General features: G+C 37.9%; 2 protein-coding genes across 2 annotated transcripts; one reads left to right on the top strand and one right to left on the bottom strand.

The window, feature by feature from the left end:
• The first annotated feature begins 5,188 nt into the window (after positions 1 to 5,188).
• LOC122050275 lies at positions 5,189 to 7,198 on the top strand. The gene is made up of 3 exons (XM_042611195.1): positions 5,189 to 6,298; positions 6,394 to 6,535; positions 6,627 to 7,198. Exons 1-3 carry the CDS (start codon positions 5,348 to 5,350, stop codon positions 7,196 to 7,198), a joined length of 1,665 nt encoding a protein of 554 aa, XP_042467129.1. The 5' UTR covers positions 5,189 to 5,347.
• A 302-nt stretch (positions 7,199 to 7,500) lies between these two features.
• On the bottom strand, positions 7,501 to 15,965 carry LOC122051494 (shaggy-related protein kinase eta-like). The gene is made up of 12 exons (XM_042612661.1): positions 15,773 to 15,965; positions 14,681 to 14,767; positions 14,529 to 14,588; positions 14,169 to 14,441; positions 14,018 to 14,092; positions 13,873 to 13,929; positions 12,338 to 12,478; positions 12,195 to 12,245; positions 12,014 to 12,109; positions 10,468 to 10,551; positions 10,250 to 10,351; positions 7,501 to 8,070 (listed from the first exon to the last, which is right to left on the bottom strand). Exons 1-12 carry the CDS (start codon positions 15,911 to 15,913, stop codon positions 7,975 to 7,977), a joined length of 1,263 nt encoding a protein of 420 aa, XP_042468595.1. The 5' UTR covers positions 15,914 to 15,965; the 3' UTR covers positions 7,501 to 7,974.
• Positions 15,966 to 22,993: the final 7,028 nt, after the last annotated feature.

Genomic DNA, 22,993 nt, shown 5'->3' with positions numbered 1-22,993 from the left:
TCTGTCAGTGGAGGTCATGATTGGAGGTGGGGAAAGAGAAGGCGGCCAGAAAGAAGGAAGATGAATCGTCGTCAGCCAGCAGAGGCAGAGAGAAGAGGAGCAAGGGCGAGCAGAGGCAGAGAGAAGAGGAGCAAGGGTTTCGGCAGTTTCAGGGAAAATGGAAATTGAATATTTGAAAGAGCCCTAATCCACCCCTTTTTTCTTGAAAAAAATCATTATAAAATCTTATTTTTCCTTATAACATTTTTCCAAATGGAAAATATAAATAAAAAACCTAATAAATTATAAAATTTACCTTATTTAACCATTTTAAATAATTTATTCTTTAATTGTGATAGTAAAAAAAACATGATCGACTCAATCAGAAGAAGAGAGGATAAACTTATTGTGAATTGGAAGAAGAGAGGATAAACTCTTTGTTGTGTTTGTAATATTTGTAATGGACTTTCCCTTATAAATAATTAATTTAATATCATATTTGATTTTATTCAAAAAAAAATCAAAAAAGTATACTTTCTAACTTCGCTGATTTAAGATTTTTATAGAAACTTCTCTACTTGTAGTGTTAAGATGTGAGACTAAAATGAATCATGACTGCATATATTTTTTATATAAAATATCAGAGAAATTTCTGATATGAAAAATTCTCAATGATACGTCATAGCTGAGTCTCGAACTTTTGATTTCTAATTGACTAATAAAAAAAATTCTCAATAATACATCGCAGCTGAGTCTTGAACTCTAGGGTGGCGTTTGGTTTAGAGGTTTGGGAATGAGAGAATGGATTTATTCCCAAACCTTGTGTTTGGTTGATGGGAATGGAATCAAGATTTTGGAATGAAACCCAAAAATTTATGTATGGATGAAATGGGAATAAGAATTAAGGTGGTGTTTGGTTCTCTCCTAGGAATCAGAATGGGAATGAGTATCATAGTATTGTGGAATGGGAATGAGTATGAGCTTAGGTATCATTCCTAAAAATAATGTTTGGTTAGTTGAATATTTTCAATCGGAATGAACTTAAATTTCCTTTTTTACCCTTAGAGGAAAATAAGAGAAAAAATTAGATGGAAGATAAAATTGAATGTGAGAGAAACATATGATGAGAGAGAATGATGAGAGAGAAAGTATGATGGGAAAAAATAAATAGAGAGAAAGTGTGATGAGAGAAAATGAGGAGAGAGAGCGTGATAGGAGAGATTGAGAAGAGAAAATGAGAGAGAAAGTGTGTTGAGAGAGAAAGAGTGATGTGAAAAAACAAAGAGAGAGAAAGTGTGATGAAAAAAAATGAGAGATTGAGGAGAGAAAGTATGATGAGAGAGAAAGTGTGATGGGAAAAAATGAAGAGAGGAAAAGTGTGATGAGAGAAAATGAGGAGAGAGAGTGTGATGAAAGAGAATGAAGAGAGAGAAAGTGTGGTGAGAGAAAATATGGAGAGAGAGAGAGTATAGTAAGACAGATTGAGGAGAGAGAAAGTATGATCAAAAAATAAAGAGAGAATGAAGAGAGAGAAAATAATGAGAGAAAGAGTGTGTGAGAGAGAATATAGAGAGAAAATGGTAGAAAATGTGTGATGAGACAGAATGAGGAGAGAGAGTGTGATGGAAGAGAATAAAGAGAGACAAAATGTGATGAGATAAAATATAGAGAGAGTATGGTAAGAGAGATTGAGGAGAGAGAAAGAATGATGAGAGAGAAAGCATGATGAGAAAATGTGATGAGAGAGAAAGTGTGATGGGAAAAAATGAAGAGAGGGAAAGTATGATAAGAGAAAATGAGGAGAGAGAGTGTGATGGAAGAGAATGAAGAGAGAGAAAGTGTGATGTGAGAAAATATGGAGAGAGAGAGTATGACATGACAGATTGAGGAGAGAGAAAGTATAATGAAAAAATGAGGAGAGAATGAAAAGAGAGAAAATGGTAGAGAATGTGTGATGAGAGAGAATGAGGAGAGAGAGTGTGATGGAAGATAATGAAGAGAGAAAGTGTGATGAGATAAAATATAGAGAGAGTATGGTAAGAGAGATTGAGGAGAGAGAGAGAATGATGAGAGAGAAAGAATGATGAAAAAAATGAGAAGAAAATGAAGAGAGAGAAAATAATGAGAGAGACTGTGTGATGAGATGGAATACAAAGAGAAAATAGTAAACAATATGTGATAAGAGAAAATAAGGAGAAAGAAAGTATGTTGAGAGAGAAAATGTGATGATAGAATGAGGAGAGAGAAAGTATGATGAGAGAGAACAAGGAGAGAGAGTGAAATGAAAGAAAAATTGAACAAATATACTAAGGGTATTTTCGTTAAAAATTTAATTCTTATTTCCATTCCATCAAAAGCCAAGGGAGGGGGTGAGTTTCATCCATACCCAAATTTTTGGGTTTCATTCCAAAATCTTGATTCCATTTCCATTAACCAAACACAAGGTTTGGGAATGAATCAATTCCCTCATTCCCAAACCTCTAAACCAAACGCCACCTTTTGAACGAAAACACTCTTTATATTTGTTCAATTTTTTTTTCATTTCACTCACTCCTTGTTCTCTCTCATCATACTTTCTCTCTCCTCAATCTACCATCACATTTTCTCTTTCAACATACTTTCTCTCTCATCATTTTCTCTCATCACACATTCTCTATCATTTTCTCTATGTATTCTCTCTCATCACACACTCTCTCTCATTATTTTCTCTCTTCATTCTCTCCTTATTTTTTCATCATATTTTCTCTCTTATCATACTTTTTCTCTCCTCAATCTCTCTTACCATACTCTCTCTCCATATTTTATCTCATCATACTTTCTCTGTCTTCATTATCTTTCATCACACTCTCTCTCCTCATTCTCTCTCATCACACTCTCTCTCCTTATTTTCTCTCATCACATATTCTCTATCATTTTCTCTCTATATTCTCTCTCATCACACACTCTCTCATTCATTCTCTCCTCATATTTTCATCATACTTTTTCTCTCATCATATTTTCTCTCTCCTCAATCTCTCTTACCATACTCTCTCTCCATATTTTCTCTCATTACACTTTCTTTCTCTTCATTCTCTTCCATCATACTCTCTCTCCTCATTTTTTTTCATCACACTTTCTCTCTCTTCATTTTTTCCCATTATACTTTCTCTCTCATCACATTTTTCCATCATACTTTTTCTCCTGAATCTCTCATTTTCTCTCATCACACTTTCTCTCTCTTTATTTTTTTCATCACTCTTTCTCTCTCATCATACTTTTTTTCTTCTCAATCTCTCTTATCACGCTCTCTCTCCTCATTTTCTCTCATCACACTTTCCCTCTTCATTTTTTTCCATCACACTTTTTCTCTCATCACACTTTCTCTCTCATCATTCTCTCTCATCATATGTTTCTCTCACATTCAACTTACTCTTCCATCTAATTTTTTCTCTTATTTTCCTCTAAGGGTAAAAAAGAAAATTTAGGTTCATTTGATTGAAAATATTAAACTAATCAAACATTATTTTTAAGAATGATACCCAAGCTCGTACCTATTCCCATTCCACAGTACTATGATACTCATTCTCATTCCGATTCCTAGGAGAGAACCAAACGCCATCTAGATCTCTAATTGATTAATGAGAAAAATTTTCAATAATACGTCACAACTTAGTCTCGAACCCTAAATCATTGATTAATTAATGAGAAAATTTTCTAATAATATATCATAACTGAGTCTTAAACTCTAGACCCTGATTGATGTGTATGTGAAAATTACTAATAAATTTTGAAATTATTTTTAGTAGAAAAATAGATACTAATGTAATTTAATTTTGAGTTTCACTAAATTAATTGAGAATTAGTTAGTACATGGTCAAGATTCCTAGTAAAATAGTGAAATAAAAAGTCTAATTTAGTCAACTAAATCTTAATTGTCACTACATAATAACATAATAGTCAATAAGCTATTTTTAAGAATTCTCCATAAAATTATTAATATTATTATATATATAAAAAGTAATTCAACCACTTAGAATCATTCCCTTCTATTTTCTTATTATTTTGTCTTTTATTTAATGTAACAAATAATCTCTAAAATATTAGTTACAAAGTAACTTATTAAAAAAACAAATTGGCTGTCAAAATCAAAATGCAATGAATGAAGGATGAAGATGTAAAGTGGTCCGAGCAAAAATAGACATGAACAAGAAATGTGGGGTTGGATTTAGAATAAAGTCATTGGCTTGGGACACCAACATGCTCTATAAGAGCTCACAAGCACTTTTGAGGCCCAACGGTCAGATGGCAATGGTTTGTTTGCTTCCTATTCATGCCCAAGCTTGTTGTTTGTCTTCTTTTATTTGTCTTTTAATCCTTTTCTATCTAAAACTCAATACACATGCACATCAAATTTCACCTTAATCCTCTCTTTACTTTGAAGGACGTATGTAAAAAATTAAGAAAAGTTTTCCTTAAATAATTTTTTTTCACTATTTATTTCATACAAATGGATGGATTACGTATCCTCCGTACTATTTACTTGTTCGACGGTTGGATTGCTAAATCCATCTGCGGGTCAATTTTGAGATTTTTTTTTTCTCCATCAAAATTAGGCGGAAAGTCATGATCCGTCCTGGCAAGGGAGCAACTGAGAGGGTCGAGCGTTATGTCGATTTACACCACATGAGTAAACAGAGCCTAAAAGCAAAATAAAAAAGGTGAATTTGTTCTTATTTGCATTTATATTGTTTGATATATAGTAAGAGTTTAGCTCATATTAAAGGTGAAATTTATCATCCCGACTATCCTTCCATGATTGCGATCCTTCCATGATTGTCCGATACCATTAGAAGGGAGTATAATAAAAAAAATTAAAATAAATTATCATACGAGAGAATATTTTCGCTAGGAATCGATCCTTAATTCTATAAATTTATAATGCGATTATTCGCTATGTGAGAGGGTGAGAGTTTAGCATTTAGAGAAGCATGTTATTGTCAGTCCCCACTGGCATCAGCATTACTCGTATTGAATGAGCCCAGACTGCGAGGAGACCAGCCGGGCAGCATCCTGCAAACTTACTCCAACCAACTGCTGATTCAATCAAGAAAACTCGTGCATTTCTCCCACTCTCCAAGCACTTGTGACTGCACATGCACCACCACCGAACAAACACCGTGTAGCTTCTTCCTCCCGGGTAATTCTCTCTGTTTTCCCCCAACTTCATGTGTTGCTTGGTAGTTTCTTCGTCGATGTCTCAGTTTGTTACTTCTTCGATGAAGCTTTCAGTTTCCGTCGTGCAGATGAAGAAATGAAAAAAAAGGGAAGAACAAAATAGAGAGATCGAAGCGAAGAGGTCAGTCGATTGCTTGCTTGAGGTCTGAAGAAGATGAGCACCAGAAAAAGCAGCCGCATGCAGCTGTCGGAGATCTCCCAGGGAGCTAAAAGACTGACCCAAATGGTCTGCTCATTGTTCAAGGCCCGGAATTTCGTTGGCAGGAGCAAGCGCATCCGCGATGGTCTTGTGAAAGATGCCTCGCGAGCCAAGGGGAAGTTGGAGACGGAGAGAAGGCTCGGAGTAGAGGACGGTGAGCAATTCGGGAGTCGCTCTTGGAGGAGCTGCTGCCATGAGGAGGAGGTCAAGAAGGTGATCAGAGAAAGCTTGCTTCTGAGCTCCTGTGACGATGAGAAAGCATATTCTAGCAGATCATTAGGGTCATACCTCATGAGCGACGAATTCAGCTCGTCTTATCGCGGGGCGGAGGAAGTATTAAGGATCAAGAATTCGCGACGACTTCAATCAAAGACGGCGAGCCCTAACTTGATTGCGAGACTCATGGGCTTGGAAGAGCTCCCTGCGACAGAGCCTGCTGCCGATTCAGCTGAAACCAAACCCAAGAGGTGCGGCAATGCACCGGAGCGAGTGACTCTCCGGAGCATCATCGAGAGAGAAAAGGCCGAGAACCACGATGGCTCAGGTTTTTCAGATTCTTTGGCGAACGAGCTCCAAGAGAGCTTGAAAGACATGACGCAGTTGCTTGAGTTTGAGGACGAGGAAAGGCTAAAGGAAGTAGCGATCTTGAAGAAGCCATCGAGGATGAGCCGAATGCATGTCTCTGCAGATTGTAAACAGAAACTAAAGAGGGTCGATGGAAGGCTAAGTTCAGATATTCTTCCCACACACCATCGATCTTCTCGGAAAGTCTCGGCGGCTCCATTGCCTCAGGCCATGAGAACTACAACAACGGCAAAGAGGGGCATGGAGTCTGAGAGAAGTTTAGCAGCAAATAGTTCCACAAATCCTGCAAAGAAAACAACTGGAGTCACGCCAGCTCAAAAGGTTAAGTGTGTTTTAATCTCTCCCTTTGCAGGTCGATCAAATTCTTGAGCATTGTTTTGAATGTTCATGAGATATGCCTGCCCTCTGTTCTGCAGACCTCGAGTCGGGAAGAAGAAGGAGTCAGCCCTTCCAGCAAGAAACAAGACGGCGATGATGATGAACCAGTAATCAATATTTCAGCTGCTGTTGCTGAGGCTGCTCAGCAGAAACAGGAGAGCTCGAAATCTTTCAATCACGGTACGCATGACCGCATGCATTCTCCATAACAAGGATTTATATATTTAATAAAATAATAATAAAACTCTTTCGTCTTCCTTTTCTGTAACAGAGCAATCCCAGAAAGATCCGAAGAGCTGCTGCTCTGGCAAATCCATCAACGTCGACCTCAGCAACGCCAAAAGAGGCGAAGTGAATCATCTGGAGAACTTGCTCCTCAACCGCCACTCCTTCCTGCTCCACGCTCGTGAGCTGAGCATTGATGATGAAGCAGCAGGCGCCGCCAACAACTCCGACGCAGAGGCCAAGTTGTACCTGAGTTGCGCAGAGGAGTTGTTGCTGCGCAAAAGACGATATGATCGGGAGTTGCTGACCCACCACCCTCTGTCGGCAACTCGCTCGTCGGAGGGCGCGTTGCCGGTAGGTGACATGGTGGGGTACATCTGCGAGCGGATCAGGAAGCTTGACGATTACAGTGAGCTTGGAGGTGGCGATGCGAGGGACGGTCTTTACGTGAGGCTGGAGAGGGATCTGGAGTGCAAAGATGTGGCGCTGAACGCCGTGTGGGACGAGGGGTGGAGGGAGGGCGTGGGGTGGGAGGCGGCGGCGGAGGTGGTCGGTCGGGTAGAGCAGATGGTGGTGACTTCGCTGGTGGAGGAGGCGGCTGTGCAGTTGATGAAGTGAAATAACAGGGATGAAGATTTGGCTTCCTTTTCCCGGAATTTCATGTCGATGTATGGAGAGAGAGGTGGATTCTCAAGTGACTTTTCGATCATCCGATCCAATTTCGATATTTATTGCTCAAAAATAAAATCCAAACAAAACAATCTCCAAAATGTAAGTGTAAAAAGTGGCGGTGTTAGGTATCTCTAGGCGACAAAGTGAAATTTTCTCCAACAGAAAAGTTAAGTTGTAGTGGTTGAGCGTTGGCCCTCAGTATCTCAACCAAAACCCTACCAAACAGCAAACTCATAATTCAAATGATCTAGAGAACATAACAAGCACATGCCACTAAAGAAGGAAAAACAATTACAGAAGCACAAACTATGCATTACATACACGCTCGTAGATTTGCAAGTTCCAGTTCGAAGCCCCCTAAACAACTCTGGATGAAGTAGCACATTTGCTATGACAGAAACAAGAGAGAACAAAGCTACTGCATGGAACGCTGCTATGCAGCATTCAGCTACAGGGAAACAACATTGGAAACGTACCCCCACCCGTACCTCTAGTCATATATTCCACTGCTTGGAATCATCAGTTTGATTAGCATGATGATGCCAAGTAAATCACGGTTCGTCAAGCCTGAAAAAAAGCTCGGATAAGAGTCCTCCAAACAGTCCGAAAGCCACAGTTTTGTTAGCTTATGTTGATCGTGTGAGTTGTTTCCTAAGCTCCCTCTTGGCCATTATCTATTGAAGCTTTGTATTCTGGGGATAAGAATTTTGTGATCTTCAGACTTATGTGCCGGCTGGATGCAAGAAGCTAATGCTAGATTGTCGCTTCATGTGTTCTGGAATCAGTCTGTTTATGAGTTCTGGTGATGCTCCAACTAACTACATAAAAGACCAAGCATCAGGACAATAACCATTAGTTTCAAGCCTTTTAAAGTATATTTGTAGATATTTTAAATGCCTAATTGATACACATCTGCAGATTTTGGAACCGGATAATAAAATATCAATATCAATTTCATAAATTATAACAAACAAATTGCATTAGGCCAAGTCTGATTAAGAGTTATAATAAATCGATCTACAAAATTCAATGCAAACAAATAAGGAAGCTTACAGAAAAAGATCCCTCTAACCGAAGCTCACAATTTTAAGATAATACTGATTTTTTTGTGAAGCTCACAATCTTAAGAAAGAAATTAGAACCTTCCATGTGGGTTTGATTCCAATCTACTATCCAAAAGGATAGAACCAGTGTTACCTATGTTGTTAGCACGTCCATGTGGAGTTCTACTGTGGGTCCTTCAATGTTTAACAATGCAAGTGTTATGTGCAAACGAAAACCTGCTAATTCTCGAATATAGCACCAATTTTGCTTCCAAGGGATTAATAAGAGGATGCCTAGGGTGATTAGCGTTCAATCAAGGTGAAAAGAGTTGAAGCGTAATTCACCAGAATTGGTAAGAGTTTAGTAGCTAGGGCTTGGGTGGTCAAGTCAAGTCAAATGCAACTCACCCAAAGTGGAATAAATGGGATATGGGAATAGTAGGGTTAGGGTGGAGTTTTGATATCACACAAGTTGAGGTAGGATTTTGATTATAGGAGGTGGATTTACACTTTTTCAAAGTTGAATAAAAGCTTTTGATAAGTCTTCTAGCTGATCAGCCTCTCTCCCAATCTTCTTTCCATGTAACCTTAGGCTTGCTCTTATAGGTCTTAAAGTGAGTACAATGCCAATGGAAGACAACTGGAAGAGATGAAAGAAAACTCATGAGTGTGAACAACTTATTCCTCATAATGATTTCTCCATACCAATGAGACAGAGATCAAGCACCCTTTGGATTGCTACTTTCTTCAGCTACATGCATCACATCTGTTGGCTAATGCTATTTATGGGTAACTTTATCCATAACAGAAAGAATATTTATACTTAGAAATATTGAAGAAAAGAAAGAATCTGGAGAGGAATCTTGAGAAGCCTCTTCCTCTTGATTACTTCTCAATAGTACATCTTCACAATGGATTGACTTTTTTTTAGAGGACAAATGTCTCTTAAAAGTAAGAGTGTCAATTCGGTCAGGTCGGATTGGGTCGGGTTGTTTTTTTTTAACCCAACCCAAACCCGACCCGAATCCGAGTTCAACCCAAAACCCCTAAACCCGAACCTAACCTGGATAATCCGAAAACCCAATTCAAAACGACTTTCTTTGGGGACTATTTTCTCTATAATTCTTTATTTTTATCTCAATACTCCATCATTATCATGCAAACATGATATTAATATACATAAAAACATCTTAATTTTCAAAATAAAATTTGATTTAATCCAAAAAAATCCACTAAACCCTATATTTAGGTCAACCCGGGTTAACTCGAACCTAACCCGACCCAACCCAAAAATTTTTAACCCTCCAACCCGAACCCGAAAATACCCAACCCGAACCTGATTTTTTTCAGGTCAACTCGGGTTGGGTCATCGGGGCAAGTTCATTTTTGACACCCTACTTATAAGCAACCATTGAACCAAAAGATGTATTCTTAATCATGAAAAACTCAGAATTAAAAAGAATTAAAATAAAATAGAATGATATTTTTAATTAGAGTTTTATAATTTTTATATTAAAAAATTAACACAAATAGCAATCAATACCCTGAAACTAGTCCGTTATTGGATAATGTAGTTGAGAGCAAAGATAAAGATTAAGATGAGTTAGTATAGATAGTTTCAGGATACAATTCTAAAGATTTGCCAAGTACAGGCAAACATGCAGTCTAGCAAGATGTCCAGAATATGATTTTTGGGCATAATTGATTCAAGTTATTAATTATCAATTATTTATCTTCCATAACTGGTATATGGAGCAAGCCATCTTTCTTCAATATAGAAAACTTGACATTGCAGTTGTGTGAGTATTCAGAAGTCATGAAATACATGATGCAGCCATGCAGGTGCAACATTGCACTGATAACTCAGTATAATATATGCAAAAAGGATAAAATAGTGTATCAAGAAAAAACAAAGTGTTGACAAAGTCAAGATAGAAAAAACTTGCATGCTTACTTCTTGCTTGAAGTTAAAAAGAGGAGGAAGATGACGCCCATTTGGCAATCGTACATTAGATTCTCGTAGCTCATCAAAGAATGGATGTGCACATGCTTCCAGCTGGACAAAAATAGGTCAAGAAAAGTCAAGAGCAAAGGCAACCAAGTGAACCAACTATCTATGTTTTCAGTATAGAGTCAGTTGTTTTGGCATGAAAAGTTGGGGAAAAGACTTACTGCAGAGCTCCGAAAATCTGGGGAGTATTGAAGTAGGCGTGAAATGAGATCTATAGCTTCAGGAGGCATTCGCTTATGGAAAATCTGCAAATCATGTTATGTCATATATTTTGTCCTCAAAATAAAAGCTTCATAATGCATAATATTGTCAATTCCCAAATTCATTGAAACTAAAAAACTATAGCAATTTATTTGACAAGAATTATTGAGTCTAGGAAGGTAACAGGAGCAGCTCTAGGAAGTCCATGCTGCAGAATTGCAAAATTTTCAAGCAGATAAAAATCACATTCTTTATAACAAGAACAACAACAACAATAACAATAACCAAGCCTTTTTCTACTAGGTGGGGTCGGCTGTATGAATCCTTTTACGCCATTGAGCTATATCTCCTATTATATCATCAACTATATTTAAATAAATTTTATCTTATTTTATTGTTGCTAACCAAGTCTTTTTTGGTCTTCCCCTTCCTCATTTGATATGTATGTTTATCATATTTTCACATTGTCTAACTGGAGCATTTATTGGCCGTCTAAATACATGTTCGTACCATCTTAAACGTGTCTCTCGCAGTTTTTCCTCAATAAATGCAACTCCAACTTTCTCTCTAATGCTCTCATTTATTATTTTGTCTATCTTCGTATGTCCACACATCCACCTTAACATCCTCATCTCTGCAACTCTCATCTTCTGCTCATGTGCTCGAGTCATAGTCCAACATTCAGCTCCATATAACATAGCAGGTCTAACTGCGGTTTTATAGAACTTACCTTTAAGTTTAAGAGGTACTTTACGGTCACATAAAACACTCGACGCTCCCCTCCATTTCACCCATCCTGCTTGTATTCTATGTAAGACATCTCTCTCAATCCCTCTATCATTTTGTAAAAATGATCCTAAATATTTAAATCTCTCGGTTCCGGGCAACTCGTCCTCTCCTATCTTAACAATTGTTTCATTACTTCTAATATTGCTAAACTTAAATTCCATATATTCTGTCTTTAATCTACTAAGCTTAAAACCTTTCCCTTCTAGTGTTTCCCTCCAAGATTCTAACTTAGCATTTACTCCTTCACGTGTCTCATCAACCAAAATAATATCATCTGCAAACAACATGTACCACGGTACTGTGTCTTGATCCAAAATCACATTCTTTGGATCAAAATAATGAGCAATGGTATGTACTAATAATTGAAGAGTATAGACTACAAGCTTAAGTGTGTCCAATCAAAATTCAGCTTTATCTGAAGCAGGAGGTAAATTATAGATAACAGCAGACCTTTTCCTAATAGCTTGAGTAATGGGTCACCAACAAAGGTATCATCATGCACCAGCATGACATGATCTACATCATGACACGCAACAATTTAAGTGTATGTAAAAGAAACACCGTATGAGACAGCATTCAATCTACCTCTTCCAGTTCACTAAATTTCAAAAGTATGCCAATAGATTAGTTAATGCTTAAGGCAAGTTGAAAATCTCAAAAAGATAGCTGCTGAATTGACAAAAAGTCAAAAGTCATAAGAAAGGGTGTACAATTAACCTTGTGCCATGGGTGAGCTTTTATCTGGGGAAATCTAAATTCTGTGTAGTTAGGATTCATGCACCGAATTTCTTCTCGGGTTGGGGTTCCAAGAACCTGGATCATAGAATTTAATCAATTGATGCAAATTTTGAAAAGGTTGCTTCCCAAATTAGAAACAGAATGAATCCATGAAACAAACCTTGATTATCTGGACAAGCTGATCAACAGCACTTTCTCCAGGAAACAATGGCTGACAAATATAATGAAGTAGAATGATTAAAATTGGTTATCGTATAAATTTTTATTGATGAGAGTATATCAACTCAATTCAATAATGCGTACCTGGCCAAGTAGTAACTCAGCAAGAACACAACCAGCTGACCAAACATCAATCGATGTTGTATATTCTGTTGCACAAAAAATGAGCTCCGGAGCACGGTAGTAACGAGAACAAATGTAAGAAATATTTGCTTCACCCTTAACCTGGTAAAATATTGAAATAAGAAACAAGCAGGAAATTGAAGAGACGTGTACAAGAAGATAAATGGAGGACATATTTTATTATAAAAAAGGAAAGAACTAACAAAAGCCACTATGATTGAACTGTAATGATTAATCCCTTGGTACCCCACTATGTAGGAGCATCACCTATAACATGTTCAGGAAATTAGCAAAGTGTTTCAATAGGGGCAAACTGTGTGATATGTGTGACTTTGAATCAGGAATATGTGACCAACCCAAAGCTAAACTGATTGTGATATGACTAATAGAAGAAACATTCACTTTATGAAAGATCATTCTTGCATTACTATAATAATTGTAATATTTCAAGAAAAGGAACAATATTGGCATAACAAAAACAAGTTAATGCCGATACATAAATCCAGAGATGCCTTGATGGAAGGCAAAGTTAAATGTATCTAAGTTACCAAAAGTTTATTTGCATGGCCCTAAAAATTGAAACTAAGGTCTTCAAAACTGTATAGGTGGTTTATAGAAGGTATGGATGCCTCCATCAACTCATAGCACACGGCTGTAACTTTTTATATCACTTCAATAAAGCCTGCTGTGAAATGGCATATATTCCTATTTTGCACAAAATGGATAGAAATGCATGGCACAAAAGTAAGAATTTATACTTGCAAAAAAAGCACAGAAAATGCTTATTGCAAAGAAGTGGTTGGCTGGAAAACATGCTCATGGAGCCATCACACATGATCCTATTGTATCAGAGAAGGCAATCATTTTAAGATAAAAGTTTTTGTTAATTTGCTTGGTTTCTTATTCTACAAACCACGTATCCCTTCAGAAAGATAAGTTATTAACTACAATTTGAATTGGCAATGGATCAAGTTGTGACACCATCATTTAGCGGTTGATTTAACGATCCCCCAACACACACACACACAAGAGAAACACAAAACATGAACTCATGTGCAATTTGGAGGGAACAAGCCAAAAAGCTTTTTATATATGGCTTAAGTAGTTGAAACAAAAACATCAGGCAAAACATTGGCACCACTGTCCAAGTTTATGGCATCAGTTTCCATACTATTTAGGAGTTGCAACATTAAAGCATCATGGAAAGACCAACTCCTAATGAAGACTAGAGAAACACTAGGCTCTATTTTGTTTCTTCAGTGGTTCAGTGCAGCTGGAACTATTATATACCACCTAATACAAGTTGTTTTAGGTGTACAAAACCCACCTGTTAAGAATGTCACTGTCCTATTCATGTTTTTAATTGTGTTTAGGAAGCTGGTTAGCTTTTGCTAAGGAATTACTATAGCAAGTCATGATCACCCAAGCAGTCTAAAGTCTCAGAAAATACTTTCCACGGCTTCAATGACACATGTATAGTTGAAAGATAAGCATACCAGGACTTTTGCACTTCCAAAATCACATATCTTGATTTGATGAGTAAGTGGGTCAACCTGCAGAATGTACACGAAATGTAAAAGGAACATAATTTTACTCAAATAAAACCAACAATTTCATGTTAGTTAAAGTTGTGAAACCAACCAGAACATTTTGTGGCTTTACATCTCTGTGGCAAATTCCAGGAACCGTATGGAGATAAGCCAGCCCTCTAAATATCTGCACAAACTATCCAAATTTACTATCTTGCTCATATGTCCACAAAGAGTAGTCAAGAAAAAACTGGAAAAATAACCTGATATGTGTACAATTTAACATATATAAGTGGCATCCTGTGGTTGACACTGCTGTAATGCCTTAGGACACCGTACAGAGATTCAGGTACATATTCCATAACTAGGTTAAGGAAAAGCTCATCTCTGACTGTAGTAGAGAAGAAACAGTGCTTGAGAGAGATCACATTTGGATGATCCATGGAGCGCATCAATTGCAGCTCACGGTTTTTGTATCTCTTGTCCTGTAAAACCTTCTTTATGGCGACTGTTTCTCCTGATTCCAAGCATTTAGCCTGGCAGAGGAACCGTCAGAATCTAGAGCAACACAATCGACAATAGCACCAGAAATGTAGTGCAATATTTGCAAAGGAAAAAAAAACCTGGAATACAATTCCAAAGGAACCACTTCCCACAACACGCTCTGCCATGTAACTAATGGTCTGCATGCCAAGAAAAAAACACAAAAGTGTGAGCTAAAGAAGAAAGTTAAGGTCTCACTTGATATGATAATACAAGTACATATGCACATAACCTGCTTTTGTTCCCCATTCTTGCCTCCAATTGTCGTGGAGATGATATGGCCAGTAACTGGCTCACTAACCTCAACAACAGATGATTGCTGCAATAAAGTGGGCAAGAGTTGTCTAAGTGAAAACTGCTAATAATTATTGCAAGGAAGTTAAACATGAGAAAGACAAGATTCAGTATGCTAAAAATGCTGCAAGAGGCAAATTGACCATTAACTAGCCATTCTACTTATTCGTTCAAACATTAAAAAGGAAAAATAAAATGAAAATGAATAGCACTGCAGTGAGCAAATAGGAGAAGTAATGTCAACAGAGATAACATCAAATAGGTTAACGCGTACAGGATTGCAGGTGAGACGAGCAGAACAAGGTGTCAAGGGAGAATAAATTATCAACCTTAACCGCAAGCAAAGTCAGATGCATTGTCTAGTAAGTGAACAGATAGACAACATGCGACGAAACGTAAGTGTTCTATGTGAAAAGTACAGAATCAGGAGAATCTATCACACAAATAGAACCGATTCTAAACATAAGAACAGGTCACAAACCTTAAAAATGAAATAAAACCTTGAATTTCCTTCCGCCTGGGACTAATACCCCAAACCTTAAACTCAACAAACATAGAGGGGAAAAACGTCTAACTGATCCTACCGTCTCTGATATTTGAGTCCGGTCCCCATGTCCTAACAAAAGGAGCGCATCGAGATTCTAGACCAAAGGAATAGCACGGGTCCGAGGAGGAGATCATCGGAGCACAATCAACAAAAATAAATAAGCAAATGCATCGCCGCAGCATAGATCCGATGCGAGAATCGCAGCTTCTCGAGCCTAGGTGAATATGAGACAAAGAAACTAAACGAGCCACCAATTCCTCAGATCGACAACCGATACTAAAAACAGCTCGAACCCAATCTGCCATCGAGATCTGCATAGGGGAGGCCCAAAAATCCCTCCAGCGATCGATCCCTGGACGAGATCAAAGATGATCCGAACGGAAAACGAAAGGGCGAGCTCACACTTCATCCGAGCGCCAAAAGCAAAAGTGAGCAGACAGGGGATAAGCATAAAAACCGAGATAGGGGAAGAGGGAGGCGAACCTTGTTGTCGTCGGCCATTTCCGGGCGGTGAGGCGGAGCGAGCGAGAGGGCCGGAGCGATATCGTGGGGCGGCGCCGGCGGGGGTTGGTGAGGTCCCAGAGGCAGCGACGCCATGTTATAGATCGGAATCGGTTGTCTCATCACATCACATTCTCTCTCGTTACTCTTTTCTCCGTGGTAGTTGCCGCAGTCTAGCTCCATTATAATAATAGGTAAATTTATTTATATATTTTAAATCTTTAATTAAACTTTTTATAAAATCTATATATAATTTCTTTTCTATGTTGAAATCTCCCAATCTAATATTTAAATCACCCTCTAAATCAATCAATTATTCATAACTACTAAATTTAAAAGTAGATAAAATAGTTAATATAAAAATCTTTTTATCTATTTTATTTATAATTTAAAATAAAATCTTTAGATAAAATAATTATATGATGCTATAAAGGCATAACTAAGATAGATTTATAAGATTTTTTTTTAAATAGATATATAAACATTGGATGTTAGGCTTGATCCATCCACTATTTTCTGATTTATCTTAAAGGTATATAAAAATTTTATATAAGATTGAACTGATATACTTCTAGATCATTCATTATAAACACTTCTCAATTTATATATAAAAAAATTTATAAAGACAGTATTGATGGCCTCAGTTTAGATCTTATCTAATTCATGGTATATAATTTCCTTCAATATCATAATTCCAAAACAACCATACGATATTTAATTTTAATCAAAATACTTATGATTATTAATTTCATTCAAAATTAATAAATCAAAATACTTTAATCTAATCCTACTTTATCAACGGAAAAAATGATTATCAATATTTTTTGTTTATATTTTAATATCTTGATTATTATAGAGAGTTACTTTTTTAAATGTAAATTAGTTTTATTATTTACCCGTATCTTTTGGGATCAAAATTTCGTTTTTTTAGAAAACATTAATTTAAGGTAATAAATTTTATTATAAAAAATGGATAGTAGGTGCGAGAGCAAGACATCGATTAAATTAAATTAGTGAATCAATTAATTAAAAAATTGGTTCAGTTAATTTAAAATTTTGATTTTTTAAATATTAATTATTTCAATCAAATTGATTTAGTTTGATTTTAAAAATCCAAATTTATTATATCCGATGTGAAATTGAAAATTTAAAATCTCTAATTCTCTAATTCATGATCCTCTTCTTTTAAATTCCAATTTAATCAAAATTTTGATTATTTTAAATTTTAATCGATTTAACAAATATTCTATGGATTTGATTTGTTCAGCTTTTATACAAAAGTTCAATCAATTCGGTTAAGTTAAAAAAAAAAATCAATTTATTCATTTTTTATTTAAATAATTCGGTCAATTCCATCAAATCGGTCGTTGATCCATTTTTCACCTCTAACATTATGTGATGAAAAATTTAGCAGTGGATTGGATATTGTTTAGATAGTAGAGATCAAAATTTAGCAAGTATTTTACTATTGATCGGCTAGTGTTAATTTATATTTAATATACTAAAAAATATTTAGTAACTTTATCATCCTATATGAATATTATTAGATTATGCTAAATAATTTCAATTTTAAGTTTAATTGTAGCAACTCTACCGTCCAAATTTAAGTTTAAGAAGATTAAGATTAATGTCTAATAATGATTAATTTGGGTTAAAATAAAGAATTTATTAAATTTATAAGATTCTTAATAATTGGTAAAGTGTTTGAAATTTTTATTGATATGAAGTCGACATACAAAAAGTTTGAAGGATTATTTCCTTTTTATATTTATATTAAGTTATTGTCAATCAAAATCAATCAAACATGGATCAAAGTCATCTGCTCTTTATGAAATAAATAGATTTTAATTTCTCATATCCAACTCAATCAAAAACATTATTTTATTTGATATTTTGTCCAATATCTAAGTTGTCTTTATTTGAAATTTGAAAACCTCGAATCAAAGGTCATCATCCGGGCAACTTCATCTCAATTAATATATATTTGGAGATCTTTTAAATAAACTATATTTTAAAAATATTTAATTTGATTTTACATATATATTTTAAGTTATAATTAAAAAATTAACTATTGTAGTTGTCCAATGTCAGGCGAACAGATAACGGACCTTATATCATAATATCATCAGATCCGGTGATAAAAAAGGGATGCCGCCCGGATAATAGTCAACGGCCCTATGGCGGTCGCAGTAAAAGTCAGCCTATCTGAGCGATCGGATCGAACAGCGCCCGAGCCAGCGCTTTGACAGCTCGACCGTTATGTCGAGCTTTCGACGCTCACAAGCTAAGCAGGACTCCTTTTGTTTAGAGGACCGCGCTAGTCACCCTCGGTCGAGCGGACGACCTGATCGGCTCAGCCGTGATGCCCATCGAACGACCAGGTGACTGACGGGTCGAGCGTCCCTTCCGCTCGGCCCAATACCGACAAAAATAACATCTGGCTATATCTTTCTCGATACAAGCGCCACCGAGAGACGGCATGGGCGGCGATCGGACCAGACAAAGAATCGTACGGTGGAAGCTTCCACTGTCACGTCAGGGATATGCTCGGAAAATTGAGGTACGTCGTCAGACACACTTTTCTGACACGACCATTTCTAGGTATGCTTTGAGGAGCGTGCACGCCTCGGAAAGTATGCACGCGCCCCCGGGGAGCCCTATATAAGGGCCCCCAACCTTCGACGGAGGTATGCATTCTCATCTACTGTAGCTACAGTCTTCATTCTTGTTACTTTGCCTCGATCTCTTCTCGCCGGAGTTGACTTGAGCGTCGGAGGGTCGTCGCTGGGAACCCCTTCCCGGCTCGGTTTTGTACTTGCAGGTTCTCACCGGAGGCTCACGCCAGTCGGAGGTTCATACGCTGTCAACGAGAGTGCCACGTCCCCAGCGTCTGTCGACTCAGCACCTAGACGGGATCAAATTGACGCCGTCTGTGGGAACGCACCTGAATCCGGAGCCGAGACGATGGAAGAAGCTGGACGTCAACACACCGTGGCGGTCTCCCAAGAAGAGTTCGACGCCCTCATCCAGACGCGGGCGGCGAAGATAGTGGAGCAGCAACAAAATGCTCACGCCGAGCGGCTGGCACAGCAGGCCACCTGAGCGTCAGGAGGCCGAGCGGCACCAGAAGATCGACCGGAGCAATTTTCTACGTGGGCGCAGAATAGAGGGTAGACCGGCACGCCAGGAGAGGCACCCGCTGCCCCTATTCCATTCCATAAGGCCCTATTCCAGACTCCGTCCGAGCTGGCCCAAGCCAACCAGGGATCATCTGATGAAGCGCCCATGCTGGATGCCAGGAAAGGGAAGGCGCCTCGAATCGAGTCATTCCCCGAGCGGATCAATCGCCAGTTCTATGAGGCGATCCTACAAGACCCGCTCCCAAAGCATTACACTCCTCTAGCGATCGGAGAGTACAATAGTACAACCGACCCAGACGACCACCTCGGTAAGTTCGACAACGCCGCTACTCTCCATCAATTCACCGACGGAGTTAAATGCAGGGTCTTCCTCACCACCCTGTCTGGCTCCGCACAACGTTGGTTCCGGAGGTTGCCGGACGGATCGATTCGAACTTTCAAGGATTTCCGGACGGATTTCCTCCACCACTTTGCGAGCAGCAAACACTACCAAAAGACCAGCGTCAATCTATTCTCCATGAAGCAATGGGCCAGAGAGACTTTCCGAGTTTACATCCAGTGATTCAACCAGGTCGCTCTGGACATTCCTGCAGTCTCATCCGAGACCATGATGTTGGTTGCTACTTGGAAAACCTAAAGGTTTCACTGTACAAAAATTATGTACAAAGGTCTGAACCTTTTCCTAGCTACCATGTGTTCTTTTAAATTAAATTTTGGATCGCCTGCGGAACTTAACACGTTTGATCCAAAACTTAATATATTTGTTCTTTTAGGTTTTGACTTGGATCTCCTGCAGAACTTAACACGTTTGATCCAAATCGCCTAAGTTATTAATTCTATTAAATATTAATTTCCAAAATTGGTTCCCAGTACTGACGTGGCGAGACACATGACCTTCTTGGATATTGGAGCAACCACCACCGACTAGACAAAACATTTTAAGGAAAGCTAATATTTAATTTCCTAAAATAACTTTAGGTCAACCGAAAAGAACAATCAAATCACAAGGAAAAGAAAAACAAAAGAACACTATATCGAAAACAAATTCGAAACACTAGAATCGTATGCCTCTTGTATTTAGTATTATTTCCAAAAATAACTAGTATGATGCGGAAAGAAAAATTACTAGTTATACCTTTTAGAAAGACCTCTTGATTTTCTACCGTATTCCTCTTCTAACCTCGGACATTGTGTGGGCAACGATCTTCCGAGATGAGAACCACCTAAGCACCTTCTTCCTTCTTCCTTCAAGTTTCGGCCAAGCACAAGAACTTTCAAAGGATGAAGAATTTTCCACCAACCAAGCTCCAAGGGATGCATGCTTTCTCTCCTTCTTCTCCTTCCTTGATCCGGCCACATCCTCCAAGCTCCAAGAGATGATAGATTTCGGCCACAACAAGAGGAGAGAAGAGAAAGGGAAGGGCCGGCCACCACACGAAGGAAAAGAGGGAGAAAAATAGAATAGAGTCCTTCGCCTTGAAGCCTCCTCTACCCCCTCTTTTATAATCCTTGGTCTTGGCAAATAAGGAAAACTTAATAAAAACTTCCTTAATTCTTTTGCCATTGAAAAGGAAAATTTATTTAATTAAAATAATTTTCTCTTTTCAAATTACAATGGCCGGCCACAACAAATAAAATCTCCAAGCAAATAAAATTTTAAACACCAATTAAAACTTCCTTATTTGCTTCCGGAAATTTATAAAAATTTCTCTAATAATTTTTATCTCTTCATGATTGGTTTATAAAAAGGAAATTTAATAAATTAAAATCTTTCTTTTAAACATGTGGATAAAAAGAAAGTTATCTCTATAAATTAAAATCTCTTTTAATCTACAAATAAGGAAAGATATCAAATCTTTTCTTAATCTTTTGTAGAAGAGAATATTTAATTTTAAACTCTCTTTTAAATCATGAACATGATTAAAAAGGAAAGTTTTCTTAAAATTTAAAATCCTCCTTTAATCAACAAATAAGGAAAGAATTCAAATTTTAAACTCTCTTTTAAACATGTAGATGATTTACAAATAAGGAAAGTTTTTACCAAAAATTAAAACCATCCTTTTAAACTACAAATAAGGAAAGAAATTAATCTATTCTCTTAATCTTTTGTAGAAAGTTATAAAACGAAATTTTTAATTTTTAAATTCTCTTTTAAAATCATGATATCCACATAAGAAATAATTTTAATAAATTTTTTTTTAATATTCTAGTGGTCGGCCACCTAAGCTTGGGACCCAAGCTTTGGCCGGCCACCTACATGGCTCATCCACTTGGTCTTGGCCGGCCCTAGCTTGGGTTCCAAGCTAGCTTGGCCGGCCCCATTGGATGGGTAAGAAGATGGGTATGTGGTGGGTATAAATCTCTATATACAAGAGGCTACCATAGGGACCGAGAGGAGGAATTGGTTTTGGTCTCCCGATGAAATTAAGCATCCCGTGTTCACCCCGAACACACAACTTAATTTCATCAATAATAATTCATTCCACTAAAGAACTATTATTGAACTACCGCACCAATCCCAAATTACATTTTGGGCTCCTTCTTATTATGAGTGTGTCAGTCTCCCTGTGTTTAAGATAACAAATGTCCACTAATTAAGTAAGTTACTGACAACTCACTTAATTAATATCTAGCTCCAAGAGTAGTACCACTCAACTTCATCGTCATGTCGGACTAAGTCCACCTGCAGGGTTTAACATGGCAATCCTTATGAGCTCCTCTTGGGGACATTCTCAACCTAGATTACTATGACACAGTTTCCTTCTATAATCAACAACACACACTATAAATGATATCATTTCCCAACTTATCGGGCTTATTGATTTATCGAACTAAATCTCACCCATTGATAAATTAAAGAAATAAATATCAAATATATGTGCTTGTTATTATATTAGGATTAAGAGCACACACTTCCATAATAACTGAGGTATTTGTTTCTTTATAAAGTCAGTATAAAAGAAACGACCTCTAATGGTCCTACTCAATACACTCTTAGTGTATTAGTGTAATTATATAGTTAAGATAAACTAACACCTAATTACACTGCGACCTTCCAATGGTTTGTTCCTTTCCATCATGGTCGTGAGCTACTGTTTATAATTTATAAGGTACTGATAACATGATCTTCTGTGTGTGACACCACACACCATGTTATCTACAATATAAATTAATTGAACAACTACATTTATCACAAATGTAGACATTTGACCAATGTGATTCTTATTTCTAGATAAATGTTTTATACCAAAAGCTAGGCTTTTAGTATACATCCTAACACATGATGCATGTCTTCACCCAGGGGCTGATGGATGGCGACTTCTTCTGCTCGCTCATCAGGAAACCGCCGCGCGACTATGACCATATGCTGAAAAAGGCGAGTGAATACATCAACTTGGAGGAGGCGCAAGCGGCCCGTAAAAAGGAAACACCGGCAGAGTTAGCAGCGCCGGCCGAGCGAAGGCCTCAAGCCATTCATCAACCACCCAGAGGACCCCGGGTCGAGGGGATGAGGTCGCATCAAGAATCAAGGTCGCACGCTGTCCAACAGATGGTGGCCGAACTACCTAAGCCGAAAGGAAAGGTATGGACTCCCATGTTTTGTTCACTTCATCAGTTGGCAACCCACAACACCCACGACTGTCAGAGTCTCGCCCCGGTAACTAAGCCAATGAGCTATCACCGCCGATCACCTTCGCCTGACCGGCGACATAATCATCAAAATGTCGGACGGCGAGAAGCCAAACAGTCACCCGAGCAGTGACACCCGCACCAACCAAGAAGCAACCCTCGAGCCTCCCATGAGCGAGCTAGACCGTCTGCTCGGGAGGAAGAAAATAGAAGCAACACCGCTCGGGGGGAAATCAACATCATCGCTGGTAGGCCAACCAGCGGTGACTCCAACCGAGCCCGCAAGTCGTACGCCCGACGACTGGAGATTCATGCCATGGATGCAGTCGAGAGAAGGAGAACGAGCCTGAGATCAGCTTCGGCCCTGGCGACCTCAAGGGAGTTGAAGTACCTCACGACGACACCCTCATCATCCGAGCAGTAATAGCAAACT

The sequence above is a fragment of the Zingiber officinale genome, chromosome 3A, assembly GCF_018446385.1.
Source record: "Zingiber officinale cultivar Zhangliang chromosome 3A, Zo_v1.1, whole genome shotgun sequence".
NCBI lineage: Eukaryota > Viridiplantae > Streptophyta > Magnoliopsida > Zingiberales > Zingiberaceae > Zingiber > Zingiber officinale.
Note: the sequence above shows the minus strand (reverse complement) of the source record. Positions and strands in the feature narration are given on the sequence as shown.

Coding starts and splice junctions, on each gene's coding strand:
- LOC122050275 (XM_042611195.1), top strand. CDS start 5,348: ATGAGCACCAGAAAAAGCAGCCGCATGCAGCTGTCGGAGATCTCCCAG. Junction 6,299..6,393: donor GAGTCACGCCAGCTCAAAAG/GTTAAGTGTGTT, acceptor TCTGTTCTGCAG/ACCTCGAGTCGGGAAGAAGA. Junction 6,536..6,626: donor CTCGAAATCTTTCAATCACG/GTACGCATGACC, acceptor TTTCTGTAACAG/AGCAATCCCAGAAAGATCCG.
- LOC122051494 (XM_042612661.1), bottom strand. CDS start 15,913: ATGAGACAACCGATTCCGATCTATAACATGGCGTCGCTGCCTCTGGGA. Junction 14,442..14,528: donor CCTTTGGAATTGTATTCCAG/GTTTTTTTTTCC, acceptor TTCCTCTGCCAG/GCTAAATGCTTGGAATCAGG. Junction 13,930..14,017: donor TAAAGCCACAAAATGTTCTG/GTTGGTTTCACA, acceptor TACATTCTGCAG/GTTGACCCACTTACTCATCA.